At 34.3% G+C, this 27,205-nt stretch overlaps 1 protein-coding gene across 1 annotated transcript in view; it reads right to left on the bottom strand.

Moving 5' to 3' along the window:
• The window catches only part of LOC123541962 (carnosine synthase 1-like), a gene marked incomplete at its 5' end in the record, with an annotated part of 58,851 nt that overhangs the window by 5,030 nt on the left and 26,616 nt on the right, over positions 1 to 27,205 (bottom strand). Inside the window, one exon of the mRNA XM_053531259.1 lies at positions 479 to 695. Coding sequence (XP_053387234.1) covers positions 479 to 695 — 217 coding nt within the window. The remainder of the gene's footprint in view (positions 1 to 478; positions 696 to 27,205) is intronic.

Below are 27,205 nucleotides of genomic sequence, written 5' to 3'. Positions count from 1 at the left end.
AATCATATAATGCAGCTTTCTACCGCAAAATTTTCTCGAAACTCAAGCTCAGATTCTCATAATCAGAGAAATTACATATTTCCTATAGACATCCATGTTAACTTCAATACCGATTATCTCCCCCAAAACTGATAAAATTCGAAAAATCTCTCGGTGAAACGTTTTTAATTTTGAATGTCTTTAAAGTGACCATTTTTCATTTAAATATTACCATCAAGTTACAGGATATGAAATATGGCTATTACACCATGCTATCCTTAATCTGCACTTGTTTGCAGGTACACCGTCTATCCTGAAATAATGGATAAGTTATAGTGTGATTCCATTTAAAGTAAACATTCGTTGATATTAATTTCGGCCTGGCTTTAAAACAAATGGTAAAAAGTAATTACAAGAGCTACTTTCAGCATATTAAACAGATTTTGTACTCGCATTGTCATTACGGAGAGCTGTGACTTAATTTACTTTTTGAGCATACCTTTTGTTCCCAATTTTTCATTAATCAGAGCTGCCAAAGGTACACATTCGTCCCAGAAAGAAAGACATCCATCCGCCTTGATTCCTTGGCCATGTATTAAATTGACGATTTCGGCCGCATGCACGTTGTCGATTTTATGATCAGAGAAATCGTAGTGGATAAAACGAGGTACATGATCTTTGGCAATGTGCTGACTATCTGCTTCCACAAGAATTACCTAGTTATATTTCCAGAGTATTTTGTATTTTGAATATATTGATAATATGATACAAACTAACAGGAATTGCTTGCCATCAGTATAGAAATTATAAGAAGACCATTTATTCGCACAGAATGAATAAAACAAAGCAACACAGACTTCTAGTTGAATTAAGGTAATTTTCTGGAATTGCGTTTTTCCGCGTTTTACTTGCAGATTCGAGAAATAAATAAAATTATAAATTCCTGAGATTTTGATGTTGATATATAGTTTGGAAACTTTACTAATCATCTGTGAATATGAAAATAGTTCAAGAGTTTACATTGACTAGCATCAGCCATTCCATTCTTTAAATAAATCTTTGCATTTAAATACTCTTTACAGCCATTCTTAATAAAATGACCCAAACAGAAGAGAACAAATGAGTAAAAATAAAAGTGCTTACTCAATGTCATACATAACATTTTTTCGTTAGCAACGAGTTTTCTGGGTGAGGTATGGACAATGTGCCATTAGTTAAAATTTGAATTGCAGTTCAGTGGTCGTGAAAATAACATGAGTGCAATTGTGATTTTTCACTGCCGCATTATTTTATATTTCAGTTAGTACAACATGACAATTGCTAATGAAGCTCGAAAATTTTGGCAAAAACACATTTTGTGAGCTTTGCGCTTTGAGAAAAAAAAGGTACAAAACTAGAGTAAACACCAAATATAACATTATCGTTGTTTTTCATTGAACATCAGATTTCCAAATTCGTCTCTTAAAATGCGAATTTAACTTAAAATGCATAATGCAAAGACGTTAAACATAAATATTTATGTTAAGGTGAATATGATTTTGTTTCAAAACCTCAAACTTCACTATCATATCTATTAAACATTACTGTCAAACATATCTATTTATCATACTAGATATTATTTTCATTACAGAAGAACACTACCCTGTTTTTCTTGAACACTCGCGTGTAACGTAAATTTCAAGTAAATTAATATATTTGATTTAAATACTTTGAAAACTATTGCATAAAGTACAATACATCTTATTTGAAGTAAAAAGCTATCTATTTTTGGCAAGCAGACATTTTAAAAAGTATTAGTTAGATAATTTATCTATATGGATATCTGTTCATGTCTATTTTAAAAATAATGTTTTAGCAAATTATCATTAAAATGATATATCTAATTGCTTATTTTGCATCACACATAACTCAAAGGCAGGTAAACATTAAAAAGATTAAACAACTCTCTCCCCACCACTACATTCCTTCACACTGACCCCGCCCCCCCCCCCCCCCCCCCCCCCCCCCCCCACCCCACACCCCATCTCCCAAGTGGTAAAGATTGAAAACCAAACAATTAGCTACCATAAAAGTGATCTAAGCCTTTTAATGTATTAAAATAAAAATCAATGTTCTTTTTATACTTTTATAATACAGATAGTCTGATATGGCTATGAACTAATCTGACCTTTGTGAAAACATTACAAACACATAAGCCACTGCAGCCGGATATTAAAACACAATTGTATTGCGATTTTCGTTCCTGCCTTGACTTGTATAACGGTGATGCGCTTTGTTAAGGCTGAAACGAATTGACCACTGGCGTATATCTTAGGTCATAGAAGCCCGGCTTACTAAGGCTTTCAGTATCGTGTGAGGTCTTCATTTAAGTTGACTCCTATGCGGACAAGCTTTGTGAAAGCTCTAAGTAATCACCCAGCACAATATCTCTTAATTTTCATATGCAGCGTATAGAAAACATTTGATCTGTAAATATACGATTTTACTCCGAATTGATACCGTCACCCTGCCCTAACCAGTGCACCGAAACGGCCATGCAACGCCTCAAAATGTAGATCTGAACATTGACTTCAAAGGTATACCTACAATACCTCAGAGGGACAAACACAAAAGCCACAGAAGCCGTATATTAAAACACACTTGTATTGCAATATTCGTTCCTGCCTTGACTCGTATAACGGTGATGCGCTTTGTTAAGGTTGAAACGAATTGACCACTGGCGTATATCTTAGGTCATAACAGCCCGACTTACTAAGGCTTTCAGTATCGTGTGAGGTCCTCATTTACGTTGAGTCCTATGCGGATAAGCTTTCTGAAAGCTCTAAGTAATCACACAGCACCATATCTCTTAATTTTCATATGCAGCGTATAGAAAACATTTGCTCTGTAAATAAATGATTTTACTCCGAATTAAAACCGCCACCCTGCCCTAACCAGTGCACTGAATCGGCCATGTAACCCCTCAAAATGTAGATCAGAACATTGACTTGAAAGATAATCCTCCAATTTTTGAGATAGACAAAAACATAACCCACAGCAGTCAGATATTAAAACACACTTGTAATGCGATTTTCGTTCCTGCCTTGACTCGTATACCGGTGGTGCGCTTTGGTAAGGCTGAAACGAATTGACCACTGGCGTATATCTTAGGTCATAGCAGCCCGACTTACTAAGGCTTTCAGTATCGTGTGAGGCCTTCATTTACGTTGAGCCCTATGCGGATAAGCTTTGTGAAAGCTCTAAGTAATCACCCAGCACCATATCTCTTAACTTTCATATGCAGCGTATAGAAAACATTTGCTCTGTAAATATATGATTTTACTCCGAATTGATACCGTCACCCTGCCCTAACCAGTGCACCGAATTGGCCATGTAACCCCTCAAAATGTAGATCAGAACATTGACTTCAAAGGTATACCTTCAATATCTGAGAGGGACAAACACATAAGCCACAGCAGCCTGATATTAAAACACACTTGTAATGCGATTTTCGTTCCTGCCTTGACTCGTATACCGGTGGTGCGCTTTGGTAAGGCTGAAACGAATTGACCACTAGCGTACAACTTAGGTAATAGCAGCCTGACTTACTAAGGCATTCTGTATAGGGTGTGGTCTTCATTTACGTTAAGTCCTATGCGGATAGGCTTTGTGAAAGCTCTAAGTAATCACACAGCACCATATCTCTTAATTTTCAAATGCAGCGTATAGAAAACATTTGCTCAGTAAATATATGACTTTACTCCAAATTGAAACCGTCACCCTGCCCTAACCAGTGCACCGAATCGGCCATGTAACCCCTCAAAATGTAGATCAGAACATTGACTTCAAAGATATAACTTCAGTATCTGAGAGGGACCAACCCATAAGCTACAGCAGTCGGATATAAAAGCACACTTGTAATGCGATTTACGTTCCTGCCTTGACTAGTATACCGGCGGTGCGATTTGGTAACGCTGAAACTAATTGACTACCGGCATATATCTAAGGTCATAGCAGCCCAACTTACTAACGCTTTTAGTATCGTGTGAGGTCCTCATTTACGTTGAGTCCTATGCGGATAAGCTTTGTGAAAGCTTTAAGTAATCAACCAACATCATATCTCTTAATTTTCATATCCAGCGTATAGAAAACATTTGCTCTGTAAATATACAATTTTACTCCGAATTGATACCGTCACCCTGCCCTAACCAGTGCACCGAATCGGCAATGTAGATCAGAACATTGACTTCAAAGGTATACCTTCAATATTTGAGAGGGACAAACACATAAGCCACAGCAGCCGGATATTAAAACTCACTTGTAATACGATTTTCGTAAGCCACAGCAGCCGGATATTAAAACACACTTGTAATGCGATTTTCGTTCCTACCTTGACTCGTATACCGATGGTGCGCTTTGGTAAGGCTGAAACGAATTGACCACTGGCGTATATTTTAGGTCATAGCAGCCCGACTTACTAGGGCTTTCAGTATCGTGTGAGGTCCTCATTTCCTTCAAGTCCTATTTGGTTATGTTTTGTGAAAGCTCTAAGTAATCACCCAGCACCATATCTCTTAATTTTCATATGTAGCATATAGAAAACATTTGCTCTGTAAATATATGATTATACTCCGAATTGATACCGTCACCCTGCCCTAACCAGTGCACCGAATCGGCCATGCAGCCGCACAAAATGTAGATCAGAACATGGACGTCAAAGGTATACCTTCAATATCTGAGAGGGACAAACAGATAAGCCACAGCAGCCGGATATTAAAAGACACTTGTAATACGATTTTCGTAAGCCACAGCACCCGGATATTAAAACACACTTGTAATGCGATTTTCGTTTCTACCTTGACTCGTATACCGATGGTGCGCTTTGGTAAGGCTGAAACGAATTGACCACTGGCGTATATCTTAGCCAATAGCAGCCCGGCTTACTAAGGCTTCCACTATCGTGTGAGGTCCTCATTTACGTTGAGTCCTATGCGGATAATCTTTGTGAAAGCTCACGAAAACATAAGCCACAGGGTATATTTGTACCTATGGGAAATTACCTGCCCTTCGTTACCCAACTAAAGGAAGTGTATCCGAGAGAAAAGAGATCCCTCATTTCATGATGGATTTGATTGTAAATAGATATTCTGAGCTTCTGAAAATAGCCAAATTTTATAGATCTGGTGAAAATGAAGAGAAAGGGGTAAAACATTCTGGACAATCATGGTTTCTTGTGCAAATGACTGCCTCCGGATTTGTACAAAAAGTAGGCTGGACCGCTTCACTCTGTAGAAATGCAATACACTATTCATTCTGACAGATGTGAGGAAAAAAGTAGCAGGTCAACAGGTCACTTCAAAGTAACATTTGTGTTTCTCTCGGGGATATTTCTAAAGAGAAGGAATTTGCATTTGTCTTCAGAACATTGCGTCATTGAAGCCTTGCATCAATATATTTGTATGTAACCCTATGGGAAATTGATGGTACTTTGGGGCCATGGCCGCACGTGGAATGTACTGTCACACACTAAATATGAATGTATGAAAGAATTCCGGAACAATCTGTTAACTGGCCTCCTGATTCGCGTAAGGACACCAAGCCACTACGACTTCTACAAACAAACCAGTTTGAAGGTCAGTGTGTCATTGTGAACCTAAAGTGACGACCTTGCCACCAGTATATCACATTTGGCACTTGAATACAGACAAGATATAGTAAAACGCCAACAAAATGTAATAAAAACGAATTAAATGTCACTTGGACAGATGTCCAAGAATCTTTTGTCCTATTGAGGGATGCTTGAATATCTAAGCATCTAACTTCCAAATACGTATTGATCAGGGTATATTGATCTTTCGAACAATAGTTCTACATATGAGTCAAATTATGGAAAGTAAACAAAAGACCCCGTGTTAATATTCTACGCTTATACGTAACGAACATCATATCGTACTAGTTATATAAGATTTATAAGTGTTTTTGGGTATATTACCCATACATACAAGTCATAGCATCGTTAAATGCAAGATTTATAAGTGATATATTTTTTTCCCTGAACTAAAATGTTGAGTCACAGAAAGAGGTAACATTGTGCATTTACCAGCCCTTCGTTACCCTAACTAAAGGAAGTGTATCCGGGAGAAACGAGACCCTCATTTCATGATGGATTTGATTGTAAATAGATATTCTGCGCTTCTGAAAGTAGCCAAATTTTATATCTTTTGTAAATGAAGACAAAGGCGTAAAAATTCTGGACAATCATTGTTTCTTGAGCAAATGACTGCCTGAGGATGTGTACAAAAAGTAGGCTGGACCGCTTCACTTTGTAGAATACACTATTCGTTCCGACACATGTGAGGAGAAATGTAGCAGGTCAACAAGTCACATTAAAATGACTTTTTTGTTTCTCTCGGGTTTGCTTTCTAAAGAGAAGGAATTTGCATTTGTCTTCAGAACATTGTGTTATTGAAGCCTTGCATTAATATATTTGTACCTTTGGGAAATTAATGGTAATTTTGGGCCATTGCCGCTCGTGGAATGTTCTGTTTAACACTAAATATTAATGTATGTAAGAAAGTTGAAACAATTGCTTAACTGCGCTCCTGATTCGCGTAATGACACCAAACCCCTACGACTTCAAGAAACAAACCAGTCTTATTTCCAGTGTGTCAACGTAAACCTTAAGTGACGATCTTGCCACCAGTATATTACATTTGGCATTTGAATACAGATTGGCAATAGTAAAACGCAAACAAAATATAATAAAAAAAGATTAAATGTCATTTTGACAGATGTCTAGGAATCTTTTGTCCTATTGAGGGATGCTTGAATATCTAAGCATCTAACTTCCAAATACGTATTGATCAGGGTATATAGATCTTTCGAACAATAGTTATACATATGAGTGAAATTATGAAAGGTAAACCAAAAACCCCGTGTTAATATTCTACGCTTATACGTAACTAACATCATATCGTAGTGGTATATTACCCATATATACAAGTCATAGCATCGTTTAATGCAAGATTTATAAGTGATTTATGAAGTGTATCCGAGAAAAAAGAGATCCCCCATTTCATGATGGATTTGATTGTAAATAGATATTCTGAGCTTCTGAAAGTAGCCAAATTTTATAAATCCGATGTAAATGAAGAGAAAGTGGTAAAACATTCTGGACAATCATGGTTTCTTGTGCAAATGACTGCCTGCGGATTTGTACAAAAAGTAGGATGGGCCTCTTCACTTTGTAGAAATGCAATACACTATTCATTCTGACAGATGTTAGGAGAAAAGTAGCAGGTCAACAGGTCACTGCAAAGTGACTTTTTTGTTTCTCTCTGATTGATTTCTAAACAGAATGAATTTGCATTTGTCTTCAGTACATTGTGCCATTGAAGCCTTGCATTAAAATATTTGTATGTAACCCTATGGGAAATTAATGGTATTTTGGGAACGTGGAATGTACTGTTTCACACTAAATATCAATGTATGGAAGAAAGCCGGAACAATTTGTTAACTGGGCTCCTGATTCGCGTAATGACACCAAGCCCCTACGACTTCTACAAATAAACCAGTCTTACGGCCAGTGTGTCATTGTGAACGTAAAGTGACGATCTTGCCACTAGTATATTACATTTGGCATTTAAATACAGACAAGCAATAGTAAAACGCCAACAAAATGTAATAAATACGAATTAAATGTCACTTGGACAGATGTCCAAGAATCTTTTGTCCTATTGAGGGATGCTTGAATATCTAAGCATCTAACTTCCAAATACGTATTGATCAGGGTATATAGATCTTTCGAACAATAGTTCTACATATGAGTGAAATTATGGAAAGTAAACCAAAGACCCCGTGTTAATATTCTACGATTATACGTAACGAACATCATATCGTACTGGTTATATAAGATTTATAAGTGTTTTTGGGTTGCTTTTTCCTGAACAAAAATGTTGTGTCGCAGAATGAGGTAACAAGGTACAGTTACCTGCCCTTCGTTACCCAACTAAAGGAAGTGTATTCGAGAGAAACGAGATCCCTCATTTCATGATGGATTTGATTGTAAATAGATATTCTGAGCTTCTGAAAGTAGTCAAATATTATAGATCTGATGTAAATGAAGTTAAATGGGTAAAAATTCTGGACAATCATGGTTTCTTGTGCAAATGACTGCCTGCGGATTTGTACAAAAAGTAGGCTGGACCGCTTCACTTTGTAGAATACACTATTCATTCTGACAGATGTGAGGAGAAAAGTAGCAGGTCCACAGGTCACATCAAAGTGACTTTTGTGTTTCTCTCGGGTAGATTTCTAAAGAGAAGGAATTTGCATTTGTCTTCAGAACATTGTGTCATTGAAGCCTTGTATTAATATATTTGTACCTATGGGAAATTAATGGTACTTTGGGGCCATGACCGCACGTGGAATGTTCTGTTTCACACTAAATATGAATGTTTGTAAGAAAGCCGAAATAATCTGTAAACTCTATCTACAATTTTTTAAACGTGGCGAAAATCGCTTTCAAAGTTTAACTCTCGTCTAGTTTCTTATTTTCTAGGCGAAAATAATGATAAATATATCTACTTGTTCCTTGCGCTAATTTCTGTTAAACTGTAAATGCTTTTAAATACATTTCGTTTTTACTTTTCTGCATTTATACATTTTTCACTTTGGAGATAGAGAAAATTTGACAAAAATAGAAAAAAAAGTTAAAGGTGTATTGCTCTATCGGGAGATAGAGCACTCTGAATTTACAAAATTGGACATAGAGCAAGATAATATTTATTACAATTGTATATTGAAAATAGTGCGAGAGCTCTTAAACAGTAATGACAGTGACTGTACTCATTTTGAAATTAAAGGAGGATTGGATTTGGTTTTAGTATCATCAAACTGACACAATATCATAGGCCATAGGATTTTCTTTGAGGAGGAGGACCCTAGTTGCATTATTTTTGGCATGCGCGGATACCTGGGTATATGACTTTCTTCGTGTCAACTGGATGGCTTTCTCACATGAAAAAGCGAGGTTTCAAACATTGGTGAGGGGCAGGTGTTCAAAGTCAGAAGATTTGGACTGATTTGCCAATGGTTTTACCATGCTGTCTGTATTGTTCAAGGTTAACTGAACTGCTACGCTATAAACATAATTGGCTATTAAACTAGGCACATTGGTTCTACTTTTTTGCAGATGGGTATTCGTAAACAATATCGTAGTATCTTGTTAAACAACAACAAAAAGATTTTGAAATTTAATTACTCAGTAACCACAATAATTATTGTCAGCAATGAACAAAGATCTAAAATATTTTTAGTCGTAACTTTTCTATTTGCCAAATACAACTAGCTTTTCATTACGCTGAGTAAGATTTTCCGTGTTTAGTTATCAGTTGGCATTAAGTTTGACATAATACTAAGCATTATAACAATACCTAATGGCATTGTCTTTGCAACTAAATATTCTCAGTAATAACTGTTTTTTTTTCACAAAACGACAGTTTTTATATTATGTTTAATTTTTGCATGTAACTGTACTTGTCAGTCATACCAGTTCTCTTTTACACAACACAATCAATGTTATATTCATGTTTCTTTCTAGCTATAAGTATAGGTGGATTGTACGGCGTCCATCGTCCGTCTTCCTGCGTCAACATTGTACTCAAATTTTTTCTCCTCCGAAACTACTGGTTACATTTATACAAAAACTTGGTCAGTAGAATTTTGGGATAGATCTCTATCAAGTTTGATCAAGTGGTTAATCTTGGTCCCATTAAGGTCAGCTACTGTCAGCTAGAGCAAAAAAAAAATAGGAAAAACATTTAAGGAACTTCTCATGAACCGCTTGATGGATCTTTATCAAACAAAGTCTGTAGCATCATTTAAACATCCTCTCCTAAACTGGTTCAGATGGGGACGATTGGCCCCTCTGTGGGGTTACCAGAGCTAAAATTAGAAATTCCCTTAAATGATTTTTTCTCATGAACCACTCAATGGATCTTCTTCAAACTTGATTTGTAGCATCATTATAAGAAACTTCACCAAAATTGTTCTGTCAGGGGCACTTGGTCCCTTTCAGGGGCTGTTAGAGTTCAAAATAGAAATACCTTTAAACGACTACTCATGAACCATTTGATGGATATTCACCAAACTTTGTCTGGAGACCAGTATAAGGTCCTTTCTCAAATTTGTTTGATTAAGGGCACTTTGCCACTCTTAGGGGCAACTAGAGCTACAAATAGAAATACTGTCTGGTCATGAATCACTGGACGGATCTTCATCAGAGAGAGCCGGTGGCATCATTAGAGGGCTCTCTCTCAATTTTATTCAAACGGAGACTGTTTGCTCATTCTAGGGCTAAAATCAAAAATACCTTTAATGACTACTTCTAATGAACCACTCAATTGACTGTCATCATTCTCGGTCCGTAACATCATTATATTGCCCCCTCCATTTTTTTTAAATTGTGGGTTGTGGTGGGGGAGCGCATAGCCCTCTAAGGGGCCACTAGACCTAAAGCTACAAATGCCTTTAAATGACTACTTCTCAACCGCTTGATGGATCTTCATCAAACTTTTATTAGGTCCTTTAACCAATTTATTCAATTAGTGTGGCCTCTTTTAGAGATACAAGATAGAGATACCTTTTATTAAATTCCTCTCTAACTCCTGAATGGGTCTTCATAAAACCTTGTCCAGAGCATCATTATAAGGTCTTTTACCATGTTATGTCTTATATCAAATCTATTCAAATAGGGACACTTTGTCCCTTTTAGGGGCCACTAGAGTTGAAAAAGAAATAACTTTAGATGATTTCTTTCGATGGTTATGTGCTTTGGTGCGTGACAGCAAAATGATAATAAAAAAAAAATGAACAGGTTAAAGGATTTTCACCAAACCTAGTTAGAAGCGAAGCCAGATGGTTAAGGCTTTCTTCAGTTGAAGAACTTAGGCCCATTTAGGCCTCTTGTTAACTTTTCACATAATTCTGATTATTAAATTAAGGCTCAAAGATATTATATCGCAAATAATATGTCCCGGTCATACCTTTCATACTAATCTTATTGTATTCCATTTAGTTTCTGCATGTCGTTCTCAAATATGGTGGCATACATTTCAACTTAATACTGAGTATCATAACAAGAATTCATAGCATTTATTTTGCAACTAAACATTTGCAGTCACAGCACACATGCTTCATATTTAGTACAGTTACATCATGTGATACTTTAATAGTTTTGTGGCATTGATTTTGATTCACACCAACCATTTGTAATAAGTATTGACTACTTACAATTCTAAGAAACATATATATCTATTCTCTCTCACAAACACAATCGTTTTTTTATATTCCTCACAGTTTCTTCATATACGTACTTTCATTTAGTGAGTTGAATTTCAGCATTGCATTCCTTGTTTGATATTTGTCCTTGTTTTTAAGTATTTAATTTTCTCTGTTGTCAAGGGTTGCAAGTTTAACGATAGGATTTTTGCGTCTGTAAGTAGGGACATTGTACTGCCAGTTCTTGTAGTCTAACGAATACTGCATTCAGCAAAATTTGCATAGCTAAAAAAGTGATCAACAAGAAAATCAGTTGGCGCCTTACTGTAACTTTGTAAAGTAAAATATGTTCTGTTTTGGGTGTTATTCCTACTGCTCTTAATAGACAATAACTTACTATCACAAATTTGCTTCTCGGAAACATGCTTGCAAATACCGTTGTTATATTCAGTGGTATTTCTAAAGATACAGCTTCTGAATGACGAAAATAGTTTCTATCCGAAATACACATCAATACAGGTCTGTTGCAAATCTTGCACGTATTTTCTTACCTATAGCTTAATTGACAATGCTATGTGTTTGTATACGTAATAAAATGATATAATAACGTGTATAAGCAATCTCACCTATGCATGTCGTGTAGAAAGGCATTCTAAGTATATTTCAAACATGCTACAACTATGCCTATCCGCCATATTTTGTTGTGATCACATGCGTGTAACTGTGCATTCTATTGGTTAAAATTGAGTTAGAGCAATTCTGAATTAAGTTGAATGGAGATAGAGCACTCCTTTACAAAGTCTAATGAAGATCACATGATGCTAGTTTATGTGTATGATTGGTCAGAATAATTGTAAACATTACAGTGCTTTAAGTCCTGGAGATAGCGTACTTTAATCGTTACTGTTACATTCAAACAGAGGACATGGAGCAAAGTATTACGAAGGATCTTTCTCTATGACGTCAAATGTTACGTTTTCTTGCTCCAGAACGATAGAGCTCGGTGAGACAAACAAAAATAATGTAAAAATCTCATTTTTTTCAAAAAATGGAGATAGAGCACTATAAGAATCAGGCGACGCAGTGTGTCATTGTGAACCTAAAGTGACGACATTGCCACCAGTATATTACATTTGGCATTTGAATACAGCCAAGCAATAGTAAAACGCCAACAAAATGTAATAAAAACGAATTAAATGTCACTTGGACAGATGTCCAAGAATTTTTTGTCCTATTGAATATCTAAGCGTATAACTTCCAAATTCGTATTGATCAGGGTACAGTCCCTGGCTCGCGGATTTTTCGAAGTCCGCGCTTCCCCGCGATTGGACCCTAGCGCGGACAATTTTCTGAGCCGCGGGGATGCGCGTTTTTTTCATGCATCTCCGCAATACATTTAACAGCGTCCGCCGCGACCAAATGCAATAAAATCGATTGCGGTGTCCCGCGATGATGGTCGCGGTGCATCGCGATGAAGTGCCTGTGGTTCGCGGTGAATTGCGATGAATCGCCGCGATTTACAGGTAAATGCAGTGGCTTGTTATTATGTATACAGTTAATTTAAAATTTCAACACTATGATGGGATAAGAAATGAAGAAATTAAACAATGTTTTATATTTTTGAATCATTTATTTCTTATTACTTTTCTATTTCAGGTGTTATTTCCATTAACTCATATAATTTAATAAATGCAAGGATTATATTTTTAAAACATAAGGGTTATGAAATTTAATATCATTATGTCTTGGAACTTGTATAATACATGTATATATACATGTACTACTGTATAATTTGTTAATTCATTTAGACAAGATGAAAATAAATAGTATCTTGTATTTTGAAAGCATTTATATCTTCTAACTATTCTATTTCAAGTATAATTTCCATTAAATTCTATAATTTCATAAATGCACAAAAGACTGTCATTGCTTTTAAAATTCCGGCGTTATGTTATTTCATTGAACTCGTATACTATAATTAGCTAATTCATTTTAACCAGATGATTTTGGTTTTGAATAAAACACTATTTATGTTGAAGTAATTGATGTTGATGGCTGAGTTGTGAAAATACATCACACATCGAAAATTCGATTTCATTCATCAACGTATTGTGGTCGATAATTGCCCCAAGTTCAATGATGCCCATTTGTTTTAATTCCGAGATATGAATTTAATTATAGTTGATTACTTATTTGAGTGTTTCATGCCATATTCTAAATTTTCCACTGATCAGTTCGTTAACCGATAAAAATGTTACGAGTCAAGCATTAAGTACACGTGAAAATTAAAGACTTGAAAACAGTCATTGTTCAACATAGCTGTGATATTGTGTTTAACTTAAAAGTTATAGAATTACGCTGGAATTAAAAAGTAACCTATAATGGCACTTCGTCAACGGACGAATTAAATTTCACATTTTCTTGTAAAATACTTGTGTGACGACAAGAAACAGATCAGGAATTAAAGGACTTATTAGAACTAACGATGAGGTAATTGAAGATTTCACTTCGTTATCTTATATCTTACTATTTCCGGGAGTTTTGCATAATATGAGCCGCGCCTTGAGAAAACCTACAAAGTAGCTTTGCGACCAGCGTGGATCCTGACCAGCCTGCGCATCCGCGCGCTCTGATCAGGATATGTGTTGTTCGCTAACTGTTTCTCTTACTGCAGTAGGTTATGAAAGCGAACAGCTTGGATCATGTCTAGACTGCGCGGTCACAAAACCACTATGTTGATTTTCTCATGGCGCGGCTCAATTATATAGTGAATATTTTTCAGATATTATCAGATTACAAGTTTAAAAATCATATATTTACAGCTTTGTGTAATATTTTAGTGATCAAGTCTGCTACATGTAAATAAGGCGTCGAAGGTGTTAATCTTGAAATTAAAAAAATGTCGAAAATGATTTTATAATGTTTTTAAAGTGTCTGCATTTAAAACGGAATTGACTTTCCACCCGATAATGTTCATGAAACATTTGCAATAATAATGATTGATTTGATAAAAACTAGAAATATATATCATGATAACAGATAAATTTTCCATGGATGCAAAATAAATATCATAAAAATAATTTTAAGTCAGTGCTTTAAACTCCAACTGAAATACGTATGTTTTCATTATATAAACTAACTTTTTATGAAATTAGAAAATTTAAAGCGATCCATCTATCCATTTTATTGGCCCCGAATTGCCACTAAATAAGGAGCGTTAAAACAACACAGAGATATACAACACTGATAAGCTATAGATGCGCTTTGAATATAATTATAATGCCATTTTACTTTTTCGCATCATTGTTTTGTTATATTTATTTTGGAAACAGTTTGGTTAAATTTGTTACGTTAAGCAAGAAAAAGACTGCCACTGCTCATGAACTAAAGTGTATGCACTACTCCTTTATTTACTAACTTTAAAACATTTAAAATATATTAAAATTTTAAAAACACATTGATAACAACAATGTATTTACGTCCGATCTATACCTTCCATTCACAGGTTTATTTTTAGATTACACGCCACGTCTATATGTCATATCGATAAATATGTTACTCCATGTATTTTACTATTCGTATTATGATTAACAATTTCGCTTTACTGTATGTTTTTATATTGACGACATTTTTTTATTATTAAAGATTTTTTAATTCTGTTTTTTGCCTTTTCTAGCTGAAAGTCCAAATTTAATATCCGCATTGATTTCAATTTATTTACTTTTAAGACATAATAGCTATTTACGACCGCGCGGTATGAAATTTTACCGGTAATTTTACTGAAAATCGGCCGTTTTTATGTAATTTTGTTTCGTTTAATGTTTATATCTTAATGAAAATGCCTGACAATCTAGCTGTATCTATCTTTTAACGATGTGAAGCAAATCTATTGGACAATAAAAGCTCTACACGCATTTCCTGTGTACGGGACACTTCAATTTCACGGTATAATTCTTAGCTAAAATTTAACCTGTTTACCTGTTACCTGCTTTCGGTTGCCTGTCGTCGTCTGCTTGTTTACTGTACTTCCTCACTACTGGATTTTGCTATGGTGACTTCTTTCTTATACCTATTACCCTGTTCTGTATGTTGTTTATGCCACCATAGGTCCCTAACATCTATCTACAAATGCTGGCCTAACTTTACTTTAAATAATATTTACTGCCTGTGATTCCTACTGAATTTCTTATTAAAGTTTTATTACCTTTGTTTCTATTCTATGTAAAACATGAATTCGAAATAATTGTGTAAAATTTGGTTAAAACTGTTAACCCTAGCTAAAATTGGATAAAATAAGAGTCGGCATTTGCCGAAAACGAAAACACAAAGACCTTTATTTCCGATTTTTATTGTGCCTAAAGATTTAATAAAATTTTATTATAAAATTATATTTAAAACTAATTTGGTAAAAACAGGTGACCATCCTTGCCGAAATGTAAAGTGATTTACTTAGAAAGTGCTTAAACAACGATTTCTTTATATATTTTATATAATATTCTATAAAAAAAATGCCTCATATAATGTCTGTTGATAATACAGATCACATTGTGCAATTGCTTCTTTACAAAAATAGAAAAGTTTCAAGTGTCAAGTATGTGTATCATACAGTATTTGACTATGCTTAAAATATTGATGACAATAAACAGTATGAAAAGTGACACTTCCTGCAAGTGTGAAACGGGTCAATTTTTTGTTTCTCCAACCTCGGTACTCCACAATGACATGAGACAGTTTTTGTGAAATGCTATATATTACTTATATTTCTGTTTTATTTTGCGAATGAATATAAACATTTATACTTTACAGGAAATCATAAATTTTCAACTTAAAACTACAAAATTGCGACGCTAAGCCCTACGTGTAAATTTTGAAATTTATTATAAAGGTAAGATAGGAATAAATTTTAATTTGTTAAATACTGTAGATAAATTATTAAACTAACGGAATGATTACATATCAACATTAATTTTATTTATTTGTTCTTAAACCCTATTATTTGTCCATTTTAACAGAAAAAAAACTAATGCAATTATACATGTACATGTAACAACAGTAGAGAGTTTATGTGTATTTAACCTAGAAAATTTACCTGGATTTCGCGGTGATTGCCGGTGGTTCACCGCGATCCATCGCAATTCACCGCGACCCGCTGAGATTATTCCTCGTGACTCGCCGCGGACATTTAGTGATACTTTTATTGCGGTGTATTATATAATCATCGCGATTTTTCGCTCTTGTCAACAGCCGTTCAATGTGAAAAAATCATCGCAATTTTCCACTCAAGGCAAATATTTATGCCGGTGGTAACGCGGAAAAAGCAAAATCAGCGAGCCAGGGACTGTATATAGATCTTCCGAACAATAGTGCTACATATGAGAGAAATTATGGAAAGTAAACCAAAGACCCCGTGTTAATATTCTATGCGAAACGAACATCATATCGTAGTGGTATATTACCCATATATACAAGTCATGGCATCGTTAAATGCAAGATTTATAAGTGATTTTGGGTTTTTTTTTTCCTCAACAAAAATGTCGAGTCACAGAATGAGGTTACCTGCCCTTCATTACCCAACTAAAGGAAGTGTATCCGAGTGAAAAAAGATCCCTCATTTCATGATGGATTTGATTGTAAATACTAGATATTCTGAGCTACCGTAAAAAGCCAAATTTTATAGATCTGGAGTAAATGAAGAGAAAGGGGTAAAACATTCTGGACAATCATGGTTTCTTGTGCAAATGACTGCATGCGGAATAAACCATTCATTCCGACAGACGTGAGGAGAAAAGTAGCAGGTCAAAAGGTAACTTCAAAGTGACTTTTTTGTTTCTCTCGGGGAGACTTCTAAAGAGAAGGAATTTGCATTTGTCAGCAGAACATTGTGTCATTGAAGCCTTGCATTAATATATTTGTATGTAACCCTATGGGAAATTAATGGTACTTTGGGGCCATCACCGCACGTGGAATGTACTCTTTCACACTAAATATCAATGTATGTAAGAAAGCCGCAACTATCTGTTAACTGGGCTCCTGATTCGCGTAATGACACCAAGCCCCTACGACTTCTACAAACAAACCAGTCTTATGGCCAGTGTGTCATTGTGAACCTAAAGTGACGACCTTGCCACCAGTATATTACATTTGGCATTTGAATACAGACAAGCAATAGTAAAACGCCAACAAAATGTAATAAAAACGAATTAAATGTCACTTGGACAGATGTCCAAGAATCTTTTGTCCTATTGAGGGATGCTTGAATATCTAAGCGTCTAACTTCCAAATACGTATTGATCAGGGTATATAGATCTTTCGAACAATAGTTCTACATATGAGTGAAATTATGGAAAGTAAACCAAAGACCCCGTGTTAATATTCTACGCTTATACGTAACGAACATCATATCGTAGTGGTATATTACCCATATATACAAGTCATAGCATCGTTAAATGCAAGATTTATAAGTGATTTTTTTTTCCTCAACAAAAATGTTGAGTCACAGAATGAGGTAACATGGTACAGTTACCTGCCCTTCGTTACCCAACTAAAGGAAGTGTATCCGAGAGAAAAGAGATCCCTCATTTCATGATGGATTTGATTGTAAATAGATATTCTGACCTTCTGTAAATAGCCAAATTTTATAGATCTGGTGTAAATGAAGAGAAAGGGGTAAAACATTCTGGACAATCATGGTTTCTTGTGCAAATGACTGCCTGCGGATTTGTACAAAAAGTAGGCTGGACAGCTTCACTTTGTAGAATACACCATTCATTCTGACAGATGTGAGGAGAAAAGTAGCAGGTCAACAGGTAACTTCAAAGTGACTTTTTTGTTTCTCTCGGGGAGATTTCTAAAGAGAAGGAACTTGCATTTGTCTTCAGAACATTGTGTCATTGAAGCCTTGCATTAATATATTTGTTTGTAACCCTATGGGAAATGAATGGTACTTTGGCGCCATCACCGCATGAATAATGTACTCTTTCACACTAAATATCAATATATGTAAGAAAGCCGCAACTATCTGTTAAGTGGGCTCCTGATTCGCGTAATGACACCAAGCCCCTACGACTTTTACAAACAAACCAGTCTTATGGCCAGTATGTCATTGTGAACCTAAAGTGACGACCTTGTCGACAGTGTATTACATTTGGCATTTGAATACAGCCAAGCAATAGTAAAACGCCAACAAAATGTAATAAAAACGAATTAAATGTCACTTGGACAGATGTCCAAGAATCTTTTGTCCTATTGAGGGATGCTTGAATATCTAAGCGACTAATTTCCAAATAAGTATTGATCAGGGTATATAGATCTTTCGAACAATAGTTATACATATGAGTGAAATTATGGAAAGTAAACCAAAGACCCCGTGTTAATATTCTATGCGTAACGAACATCATATCGTAGTGGTATATTACCCATATATACAAGTCATAGCATCGTTAAATGCAAGATTTATAAGTGATTTTTTTTTCCTGAACTAAAATGTTGAGTCACAGAATGAGGTAACATTGTACAGTTACCTGCCCTTCGTTACCCAACTAAAGGAAGTGTATCCGAGAGAAAAGAGATTCCTCATTTCATGACTTATTTGATTGTAAATACAGTGAAACACCGCTCGCTCGAGCATCGATGACTCGAGCACCCGGGCTCGCTCGAGCAATTCATGTGGTCCCGGCCGATTTCCTTCTATTTTCTATGTGAAATTACCATGGATGGGTCGAGCATCGATAACTCGATCGCTCGAGCATGACATCTGGTCCCTGTGTATTAATTTACTCTTTGTTGCTTATGGCAAACTCGAGCAAAGGTGTCAACATTTTCACACCTTCGGCGGTCAGAATGTATCGGTTAATTTAAAATTTTCGCACGCCGTGAGAATTTCCCGACTATCTTTAATGTTTGTTTATCGGTATATTTGATCTGATAATGAGATTAATTATTGATGAAAGGTGGAAGAAAAATTTTATTGATCAAAATTGTTATTAATTATTATTTTTTTCTGCGGGATCGAAAAGGGATAATTATGAGTCTTCTTTTTTTAATAAACGGGTTGTTTGCATGCAAATAAACCCTTTTTCAAAAAATTGGGGACTATAATTATAAAGATCTTAATTTGGAAAAGAAAATTGGGGAATTCGATTTCAGTTTTAAAAATAAAAAAATGTCTTAGCTTTTTTCTTCATGGCATTACGATCTATAAATTAAATAACGTTTGAAATTACGTTTTTTGAAAATGTCGCGGGGTTGTGTTTATTATTACCCCTTCCCCTTTTTCCTCTGAAAAATGGTCTCGAGAAAATTTGGGTTTAAACCAACTTAAATTTTTTAGTATGCTGGTCAATGTTTGGGTCGTCGAAACCATGGTTTAACTCGGCATTTTGCTCACCCCCCTTGCGCCCCTCGAGCGGCGGTGTTTCCCGGGTGATTTTCTGGCTTCTGAAGTACCCAAAATTTTTTTGACTGGTTTTTTAAATAAAAGGGGAAAGGGGTAAAAATTCGGGGAAAATTTGGGTTTCTTGGGAAATGATGTGGGATGTGTACAAAAAGTGGGCTGGGCCCGCTTCACTTTGTAGAATACATTATTCATTCGGGACAGATGTGGGAAAAAAAAAGTAGCAGGTCAACAGGTCATTTTTAAAAAGTGATTTTTTTGGTTTCTCTGGGGTGATTTTATAGAGAAGGAATTTGCATTTGTCTTCAAAAATTTGGTGTCTTTGAACCCTTTGGAAATTAGTTTATTTGTTTGAAAACCCTATGGGAAATAAAATGGTACTAGGGGCCCCCATCCCCGCAGTGGAATGTACTTTTTTTCACACTAAATATAAATATATGTAAAAAACCCGAACTATCTTTTTAAGGGGGGCCCCTGATTGCGTAATGACACCAACCCCTACGGTTTTAAAAACAAACCAGTCTTATGGCCATTTATGTCTTTGTAAAACCAAAAGTAAAACCTTGTCGACAGTGTATTACTTTTGGCTTTTTGAATACACCCAAGAAATAGTCAAACCCCAAACAAAATTTTTTTTAAAAACGAAAAAAAATTGTCATTTGGGGCAGATGTCAAGAATCTTTTGTCCTTTTGGGGGTTTGTTTAAAATATCAAAGCGTTTAATTTCCAAAAAAGTATTGTTCAGGGTATTAGATCTTTCGAACAATAGTTATACATATGAGTGAAATTATGGAAAAGAAAAACCAAAGACCCCTTTGTTAATATTCAAAGCTTTTACGTAAAAAAAATTTCCTATCGTAGTGGTATTTTTTCCCATATATACAAGTCCTCCCTCTTTAAAAATGAAAGATTTATAAGTGATTTTTTTTCCCTGAATTTAAAAACGCTTAGTCCCCAAAATTGGGGTTTAACATTTTTCCTTTACCTCCCCTTCGTTACCCAAAAAAAGGGGAAATGTACCCGAGAGAAAAGGATCCCTCATTTCATGTTTGGATTTGATTTTTAAAAGAATTTGACCTTCTTTTTAAATTACCCCCAAATTTTATGGGATCTGGTGAAAATGAAGAAAAAGGGGGTTTAAAAAGTTTGGACAATCATTGTTTCTTGTTGCAAATGGTCCCTGCGGTTTTTTTAAAAAAATTTGGGGGAAATCGTTACATTTGTAAAAATACACTTTTCATTCTGACGATGGGGGGGAAAAAAGTAGCGGGGCCAAGGAAACATCAATGGGGGTTTTGTGTTTTTTCTCGGTAGATTTCTAAAGAAAAGGGGAATTTTGTATTTGTCTTCAGCCATTGTTTTATTGAACCCTTGTTTAAATTTTATTGGGTACATATGGGAAATTTAAGGTTATTTTGGGGGCCCAGGGCCCGCAGGTGGAATGTTTGTTTCACAAAAAAATACAATGTTTGCAAGAAAGCCGGAACAATCTTTTTAACGGGGGTCCTGATTCGAAAAAAAACACAAACCCCTCCCACTTAAACAAACAAACAGTCTTGGGGCCCAGTGTGCCCTTTGTTCCCCTTTAAAGGGGGACGATTCCCACCAGTTTTTCCCTTTGGCATTTGGTACAGACAAGATTTTATTAGAACCCCAAACAAAATGTAATAAAAAGGGAATTTAAATGTCATTTTTGGACAGATGTCCAAAAAATTTCTTTTTTTCCTATTGAGGGATGCTTGAATATCTAAGTTTTAAAATTTCCCAAATAAGTATTGTCAGGGTATATAGATTTTTCGAAAAATTTTTATACATATGAGGGGAAAATTATAAAAAGGGAAAACCAAAGCCCCCTTTGTTAATTTTTCAATGGAAAACGAACTTTCATATCTTTGTGGTATTTTAAACCTATAATAAAAGCCCAAAAGCTCTTTTTAAATGCATGTTTTAAAAAGTGTTTTTTTTTTTCCTAAACAAAAATGTTGATTTCACAGAATGAGGAAAAACGGGCCCACAGTTACCTGCCCTTCGTTCCCAAAAAAGGAAAATTGTATCCGAGAAAAAAGGACCCCTCATTTCATGATGGTTGATTGAAAAATAGATATTCTGAGCTTGGGAAAAAGGCCCAAAATTTTTATTGATTGATGTAAATGAAGGGGGAAGGGGAAAAAAATTTTTCTGGACCAATTTTGGTTTCTTGTCCCAAATGACCCCTGCGGATTTGTAAAAAGTAGGCTGGCCCGCTCCCTTTGAAAGAATCCCACTATTTTTTCGACAGTTTGTGAGGGGGAAAATTTGAGGTCCAAAAGGGCCACTCAATGTGGCTTTTGGGTTTCTTCGGAAGATTTCAAAAGAAAAAGGAAATTTTTTTTTTGGTCTTCTTTAACTTGTGTTTTGAAGCCTTGATAAATTTATTAGTACTTGGGGAATTTAATTTTACTTTGGGGCATAAACGCAGGGGGGAATGTTTGTTTCCCCACAAAATTCAATGAATGCAAGAACCCGGACAAACTTTTAAATTGGGTTTCCTGATTCGCTTTAAAAAAACCAAGCCCCTACCACTTCAAAAAAAACTAGTTTGTGGGGGTTCCCATTTTTAAACCAAAAGGGGGCCCCGCCCCAAATTATATTTATTTGGTTTTAAAAAAGAAAACAAATTTCCAAAAAAAAAAATAAAAAACAAATTTAAAAATGTCCTTGGAAGAGGTCCAAAAATTTCTTTTGTCCTATTGGGGGATGCTTTTACCCTAAGGGGGTCTAATTTCCCAAAAATAAAGGGAAAATTTTTTGAAAAAATTTTAAAATAGATCTTTGGAAAAAAAAATTTTTAAATACTTTTGGTGAAATTATGGGGAAATTAACCAAAACCCCGTTTTAAAACTATTTTATGGTTTTTTTTAACGGAACAAAAAGGGGAAAAATGGTAAATTACCCCCCTTTTAAAAATAAAAAGTTTCCAAGGGGGCCTTTTTCGGGTTTAAATTTGTTTTGATTTGAAAATGAAATTTTTTTTTTTAAAAAAAAATTTTTAAAATCACGGAAATGAAAAAATTTTGTAAAAAATTCCCTTTCCCTTTTTTAAAACCCAATTTTTAAAGGAAAGGGGGTTTAATCCAGGAAAAAGGAATTTTTTTTCCCCTCAATTTAAAAAGAGGGGAATTTGTTTTGGTCTTAAAAATTTTTACTTGACCCTTTGTTAAATAGGCCCAATTTTTTAAATGGATTTGGTTTGGGGTAAATTTAATAAATAAATTTTTAAAAAACCAACTTTTGGTTTTTGTTGCAAATGACCCCCCCCTGGGGATTTTACAAAAAAGGGGTTTTTGGCCAGTTTCATTTTTAAAAAAACAAAAAAAAAAAACCCCAAAATTCATTCCCCGACAGTTTTTTGGAGGGAAAGAAAAAGAAAAAGGTAATAAAAAACTTTTCAAAGTGAAAATTTTTTGTTTTCTCGGGAATTTAAACCTAAAAAAAAGGGAAACTTTAATTTTTTCAAAAAAGAACTTTGGGGAAAAATTTTAAAATGCCCCTTGTTAATTTTTTGTTTGTAAAACCCAAAAAATGGGGAAATGAAATGGGTTTTTTTCCGAAAAAATTTAGCAAAAATGAGAAAAATTGAAATTCCCCTTCACCAAAAAAAATTATGAAAAAAAGGCCCATCTTCTGTTTAATTTTTGGGGTTTCCGGTTTTTTCGGGGGAATGAAAAGGGGCCCTTACGGAAAACTTTTTACAAAAAGGGGGCAGTCTTTGGGAAAAACATTATTCTTTTGGTTAAAAAACCTAAAGGGTCCCCGGTTTTTTTTGCCCGGGTTTTTTTTATTTTAAATATTTTTTTTTTGAATTTTGGGAAAGAATTTTGGGTTTAAAGAAAAAAGAAATTTAAAAAGTTTTTTAAATGTATTTTTTTTGGGGAAGTTTTTTGTAATTTTTTTTTTTGTTATTGAGGGGATTTTTTAAATATTTAAGGAAATTTTTTTTAAATAAGAAGATAGGGTAATTTTTTTGAAATTTTTGTTATTAATTTTTATTTTGAAATTTTATGGGAAAAGTAAAAAAAAATTTTTGTAATATTTTATGGTTTTTAAAGAAATTTTATTTTTTTTTTTTTAAGGGGTTAGTAAATTTTAAAGTTTAGTTTTTTTTTTTTAAATTTTTTTTTTGAAGTTTTTAAAAGTTTTTTTCTTTTTTTTGTTTTAAAAAAATTTTTAAAAAAGGGAAATTTATTTTAATTTTTTTTTTTTAATTTTTTATTTTTGTTTTTTTTTTTTTAAAATTAAAGGGAAATGGTTTTTTTGGAGGGGGAAAAAAAAGATTTTTATTAGTTTTTAAATTTTTGATTTTAAATAGATTGGGCTTTTGAAAAGTTAGAAATTTTTTTTGTTGGTTTTTTTTTTGAAGAGAAAAGGGGTAAAATTTTTTTTCAGGAAAATCATTTTTTTTGGGGGAAATTTTTTTGGCCCTTTTTTTTTGGGGTTTTTTTGGTTTTTAAAAAAGTTTTTTTTTTTGGAAAAACCGTTTCATTTTTTTAGAATTTTAATTTAAATTTAATTTTGAAGTTTTTTTTTGGGAGAAAATTTTGGGAGGTAAAGGGTTTTTTTTTTTTAAATTTGATTTTTTTTTTTTGGGGTTTTTTTGTTTTCAATAGAGAAGGAATTTGATTTGTCTTCAGAACATTGTGTCTTTGGGAAGCCTTGCATTAGTATTTTGTATAAAACCCTAGGGGAAAATGAATGGTAAAATGGGGCCATCCCCCGCACGGGGAAAAATTTTATTTTTCACCCCAAAATTATCAATAAAATTTTAAAAAAGCGAACTATCTTTTAAAGGGTGGGCTCCGGGTTTTCCCCGTAATGAACCAAGCCCCTACGATTTTTTCAAACAAACCCAGTCTTATGGCCGGGTATTTTCTTTTGTGAACCAAAAAGTGACGCCTTGTCGGCAGTGTTTTAAATTTTTGGTTTTGAATTAGCCAAGAATAGCCCAAACCCCAAACCCAAAATAAAAATTTTTAAAAAGGGAATTTAAAAGGGTCATTTTGGACAGATGTCAAAATCTTTTGCCCTATTGAGGGTGCTTGAATTTTAGCGACTAATTTCCAAAAAGTATTAAATGGGGGTTTATTTTAGATTTTTTGAAAAATTATTTTAAAACATATGAGAAAAATTTTAGGGAAAGAAACCCAAACCCCCCCTGTTAATATTCTATGCTTTTTCGAAAAAGAACATCTTTCCGGGGGGGTTTTTTCCCCCAAAATTTATAAAAGTCCTAGCATCTTTTAAATGAAAGATTTTTAAGTGTTTTTTTTTTCCTGAAACCAAAAAAGCTTAGTACAGAATGGGGGGAAAAAAAATTTGTACGGGTTCCCTGCCTTCGTTCCCCAAACTAAAAAAATTTGTATCCGAGGGGAAATTGACCCCCTTCTTTTCTTGAGGGTTTTTTTGGGTTGATTGGGATATTCTGAGCTTCAGAAAAATTTTGGCCAATTTTTTTTGTTTTTTTTTAAAATTGAAGAAAAGGGGGGTTAAATATTCGGGGAAAATTCATGGTTCTTGTGCAAATGGGCCTGGGGATTTGTACCAAAAAGTAGGCGGGCCCACCCTTCCTTTGTAAAAATACCCCATTCATTCTGACAGATTGGGGGAAAATTTAAAGGGTAACAGGTTTTTCCCAAAGTGACTTTTATGTTTCTCTGGGGTTTAGATTTTTTTATAGAGAAGGAAATTTTTCTTTTTGGTCTTCGAACCAATTGTGTTTTTGAACCCGGGGGATTAATATTTTGTTGGAACTTTTTTGGGGAAAAAGGAAGGGTTTAAATTTTGGGGGCCCCATCACCCACGTGGTTTTGTACTCTTTCCCCACTAAAATTCAATGTATGCAAGTGGGCCGCAACTATCTAAAAAAGGGGTTTCCGGGTTTTCGGGGTAAGGGACCCCAAAACCCCCTACGACTTCTCCAAAAAAAACCAGTCTTATGGCCAGTGTGTCATTGTAAACCCTAAAGTGACGACCTTCCGGGGGTTTATATTACATTTGGCATTTGAATACAGCAACAATGGGTTAAAAACCGCCAAAAGGGGGAAATTTAAAACAAATTTTTAATGTCATTTGGGACAGAGGGCCCAAAAACTTTTGCCCTTTACTGAATGATGCTTGAAAATCAAACCCTTTAAAACTTCAAATAGTATTGATCTTTAAAAAAAATTCCTTGAAAACTAATACCCAATATTTAGCCCCCAATAACAACGTAAAGTATTTTTCAACATTAACATTAGGTCAGTGGAGTTGGGTTTTCCCCTTTGTAAAACGAAACCTTTTTTTTTCCTTTTAATTGCTTCATTTAAACTTTTTATAAAAAGAAAAATTTATCAAAATCGTACTTCCCTCGGGTCTTCATTTTTCCTTTAAACCCCCCTAAAAAATTTTTCCAAAGGCCCCGAGTTTTCTCAATTTTTTCCCGCCACAAATTTTTTAAAAATTTAGGGCTGCCCGGTATTTGCAGTACGCTTTACTATACAAAAGGGTGCATTAGCACATGGGGGGAACATCCCCGGGAAAGACTTTTAAGATCCGATAAAAACTTTTTTAAAAAATCGTTTATCGTAAATTTGGGGTAAAAAAATTTTATTTTTTCAACTTTTTACTTATTTTAAAAAAATTCTTAAATTGGGATAAAACAGTGGGGTTTAAATTTCTATGATTTATCTTTTGCTGATTTCATAAATTTTTTTAGTGATATAAATTTTTTTTTTTCAGTCTAGGGGGGTTTTGGTCAAACTATATTATGTCAGTAAAAATTGCAGGAAATTGTTCTTGCAAAAAGGAAAAAAAAGGGTAAAAGATTTATTTTTGAAAGATTTTTTGTTTTTTTCACTAAAAATTTAATTGAATACAAAAGGGCGTTTGTCTGAAAAATTTTTTGGAAAGAAGTTGGGGGAAAATTTTTTTTTTTTTTCTTTTAAAGGTTACCGTTTTTTTTGGGTGTATTTTTTGGGATTCTTTCTTTTGTAAATGTTTTGCAAAATTGAAATTTTTGAGATCCCTTTTTAAATTTGGGGGCCTTTTGGGGAAAAATATGATTTCTTTTGATTTTTTAAAAATCCCCATCTCATATTTTTCTGGTTTTTTTCTGTTTAAAGTTTTTACTTCAGAAAGCAATTCCCTTTTAAAATACCTGTTTTTAAAACGTCAAGTTCTTTTACATCTCGGGGGCTTTGGGGACATCATGTAAAAAAACGCTTTTCAGCAAAAATTTAAAATTTATTTAAACCCAATTTCGTTTTTTTGCAGTTCTTTTATATATGAATTTTTAGTTTTGGGATAACATTTTAGTAGATCTTTTTAAATGTTGGGAAAAAATTTTTTTTGAACAAATTTAGTTTTTTAAAATAAATTACCCTTGGGAAAAATAAAGCCCTGGTTTATTTCTAAATTTGGGGTTTTTTGTTGGATTGGGGGTTTAAAAACACTCCCTTTTGGAAATTTTTTACATTTTTATTTATGTTTTTAAAGGGACTGGGACAAATGCAAATCTAAAACCTGGAAAATTATATTTCAAGTTAATTATCTCCATAAAAT

Source organism: Mercenaria mercenaria, chromosome 19 (assembly GCF_021730395.1).
Source record: "Mercenaria mercenaria strain notata chromosome 19, MADL_Memer_1, whole genome shotgun sequence".
NCBI lineage: Eukaryota > Metazoa > Mollusca > Bivalvia > Venerida > Veneridae > Mercenaria > Mercenaria mercenaria.
Note: the sequence above shows the minus strand (reverse complement) of the source record. Positions and strands in the feature narration are given on the sequence as shown.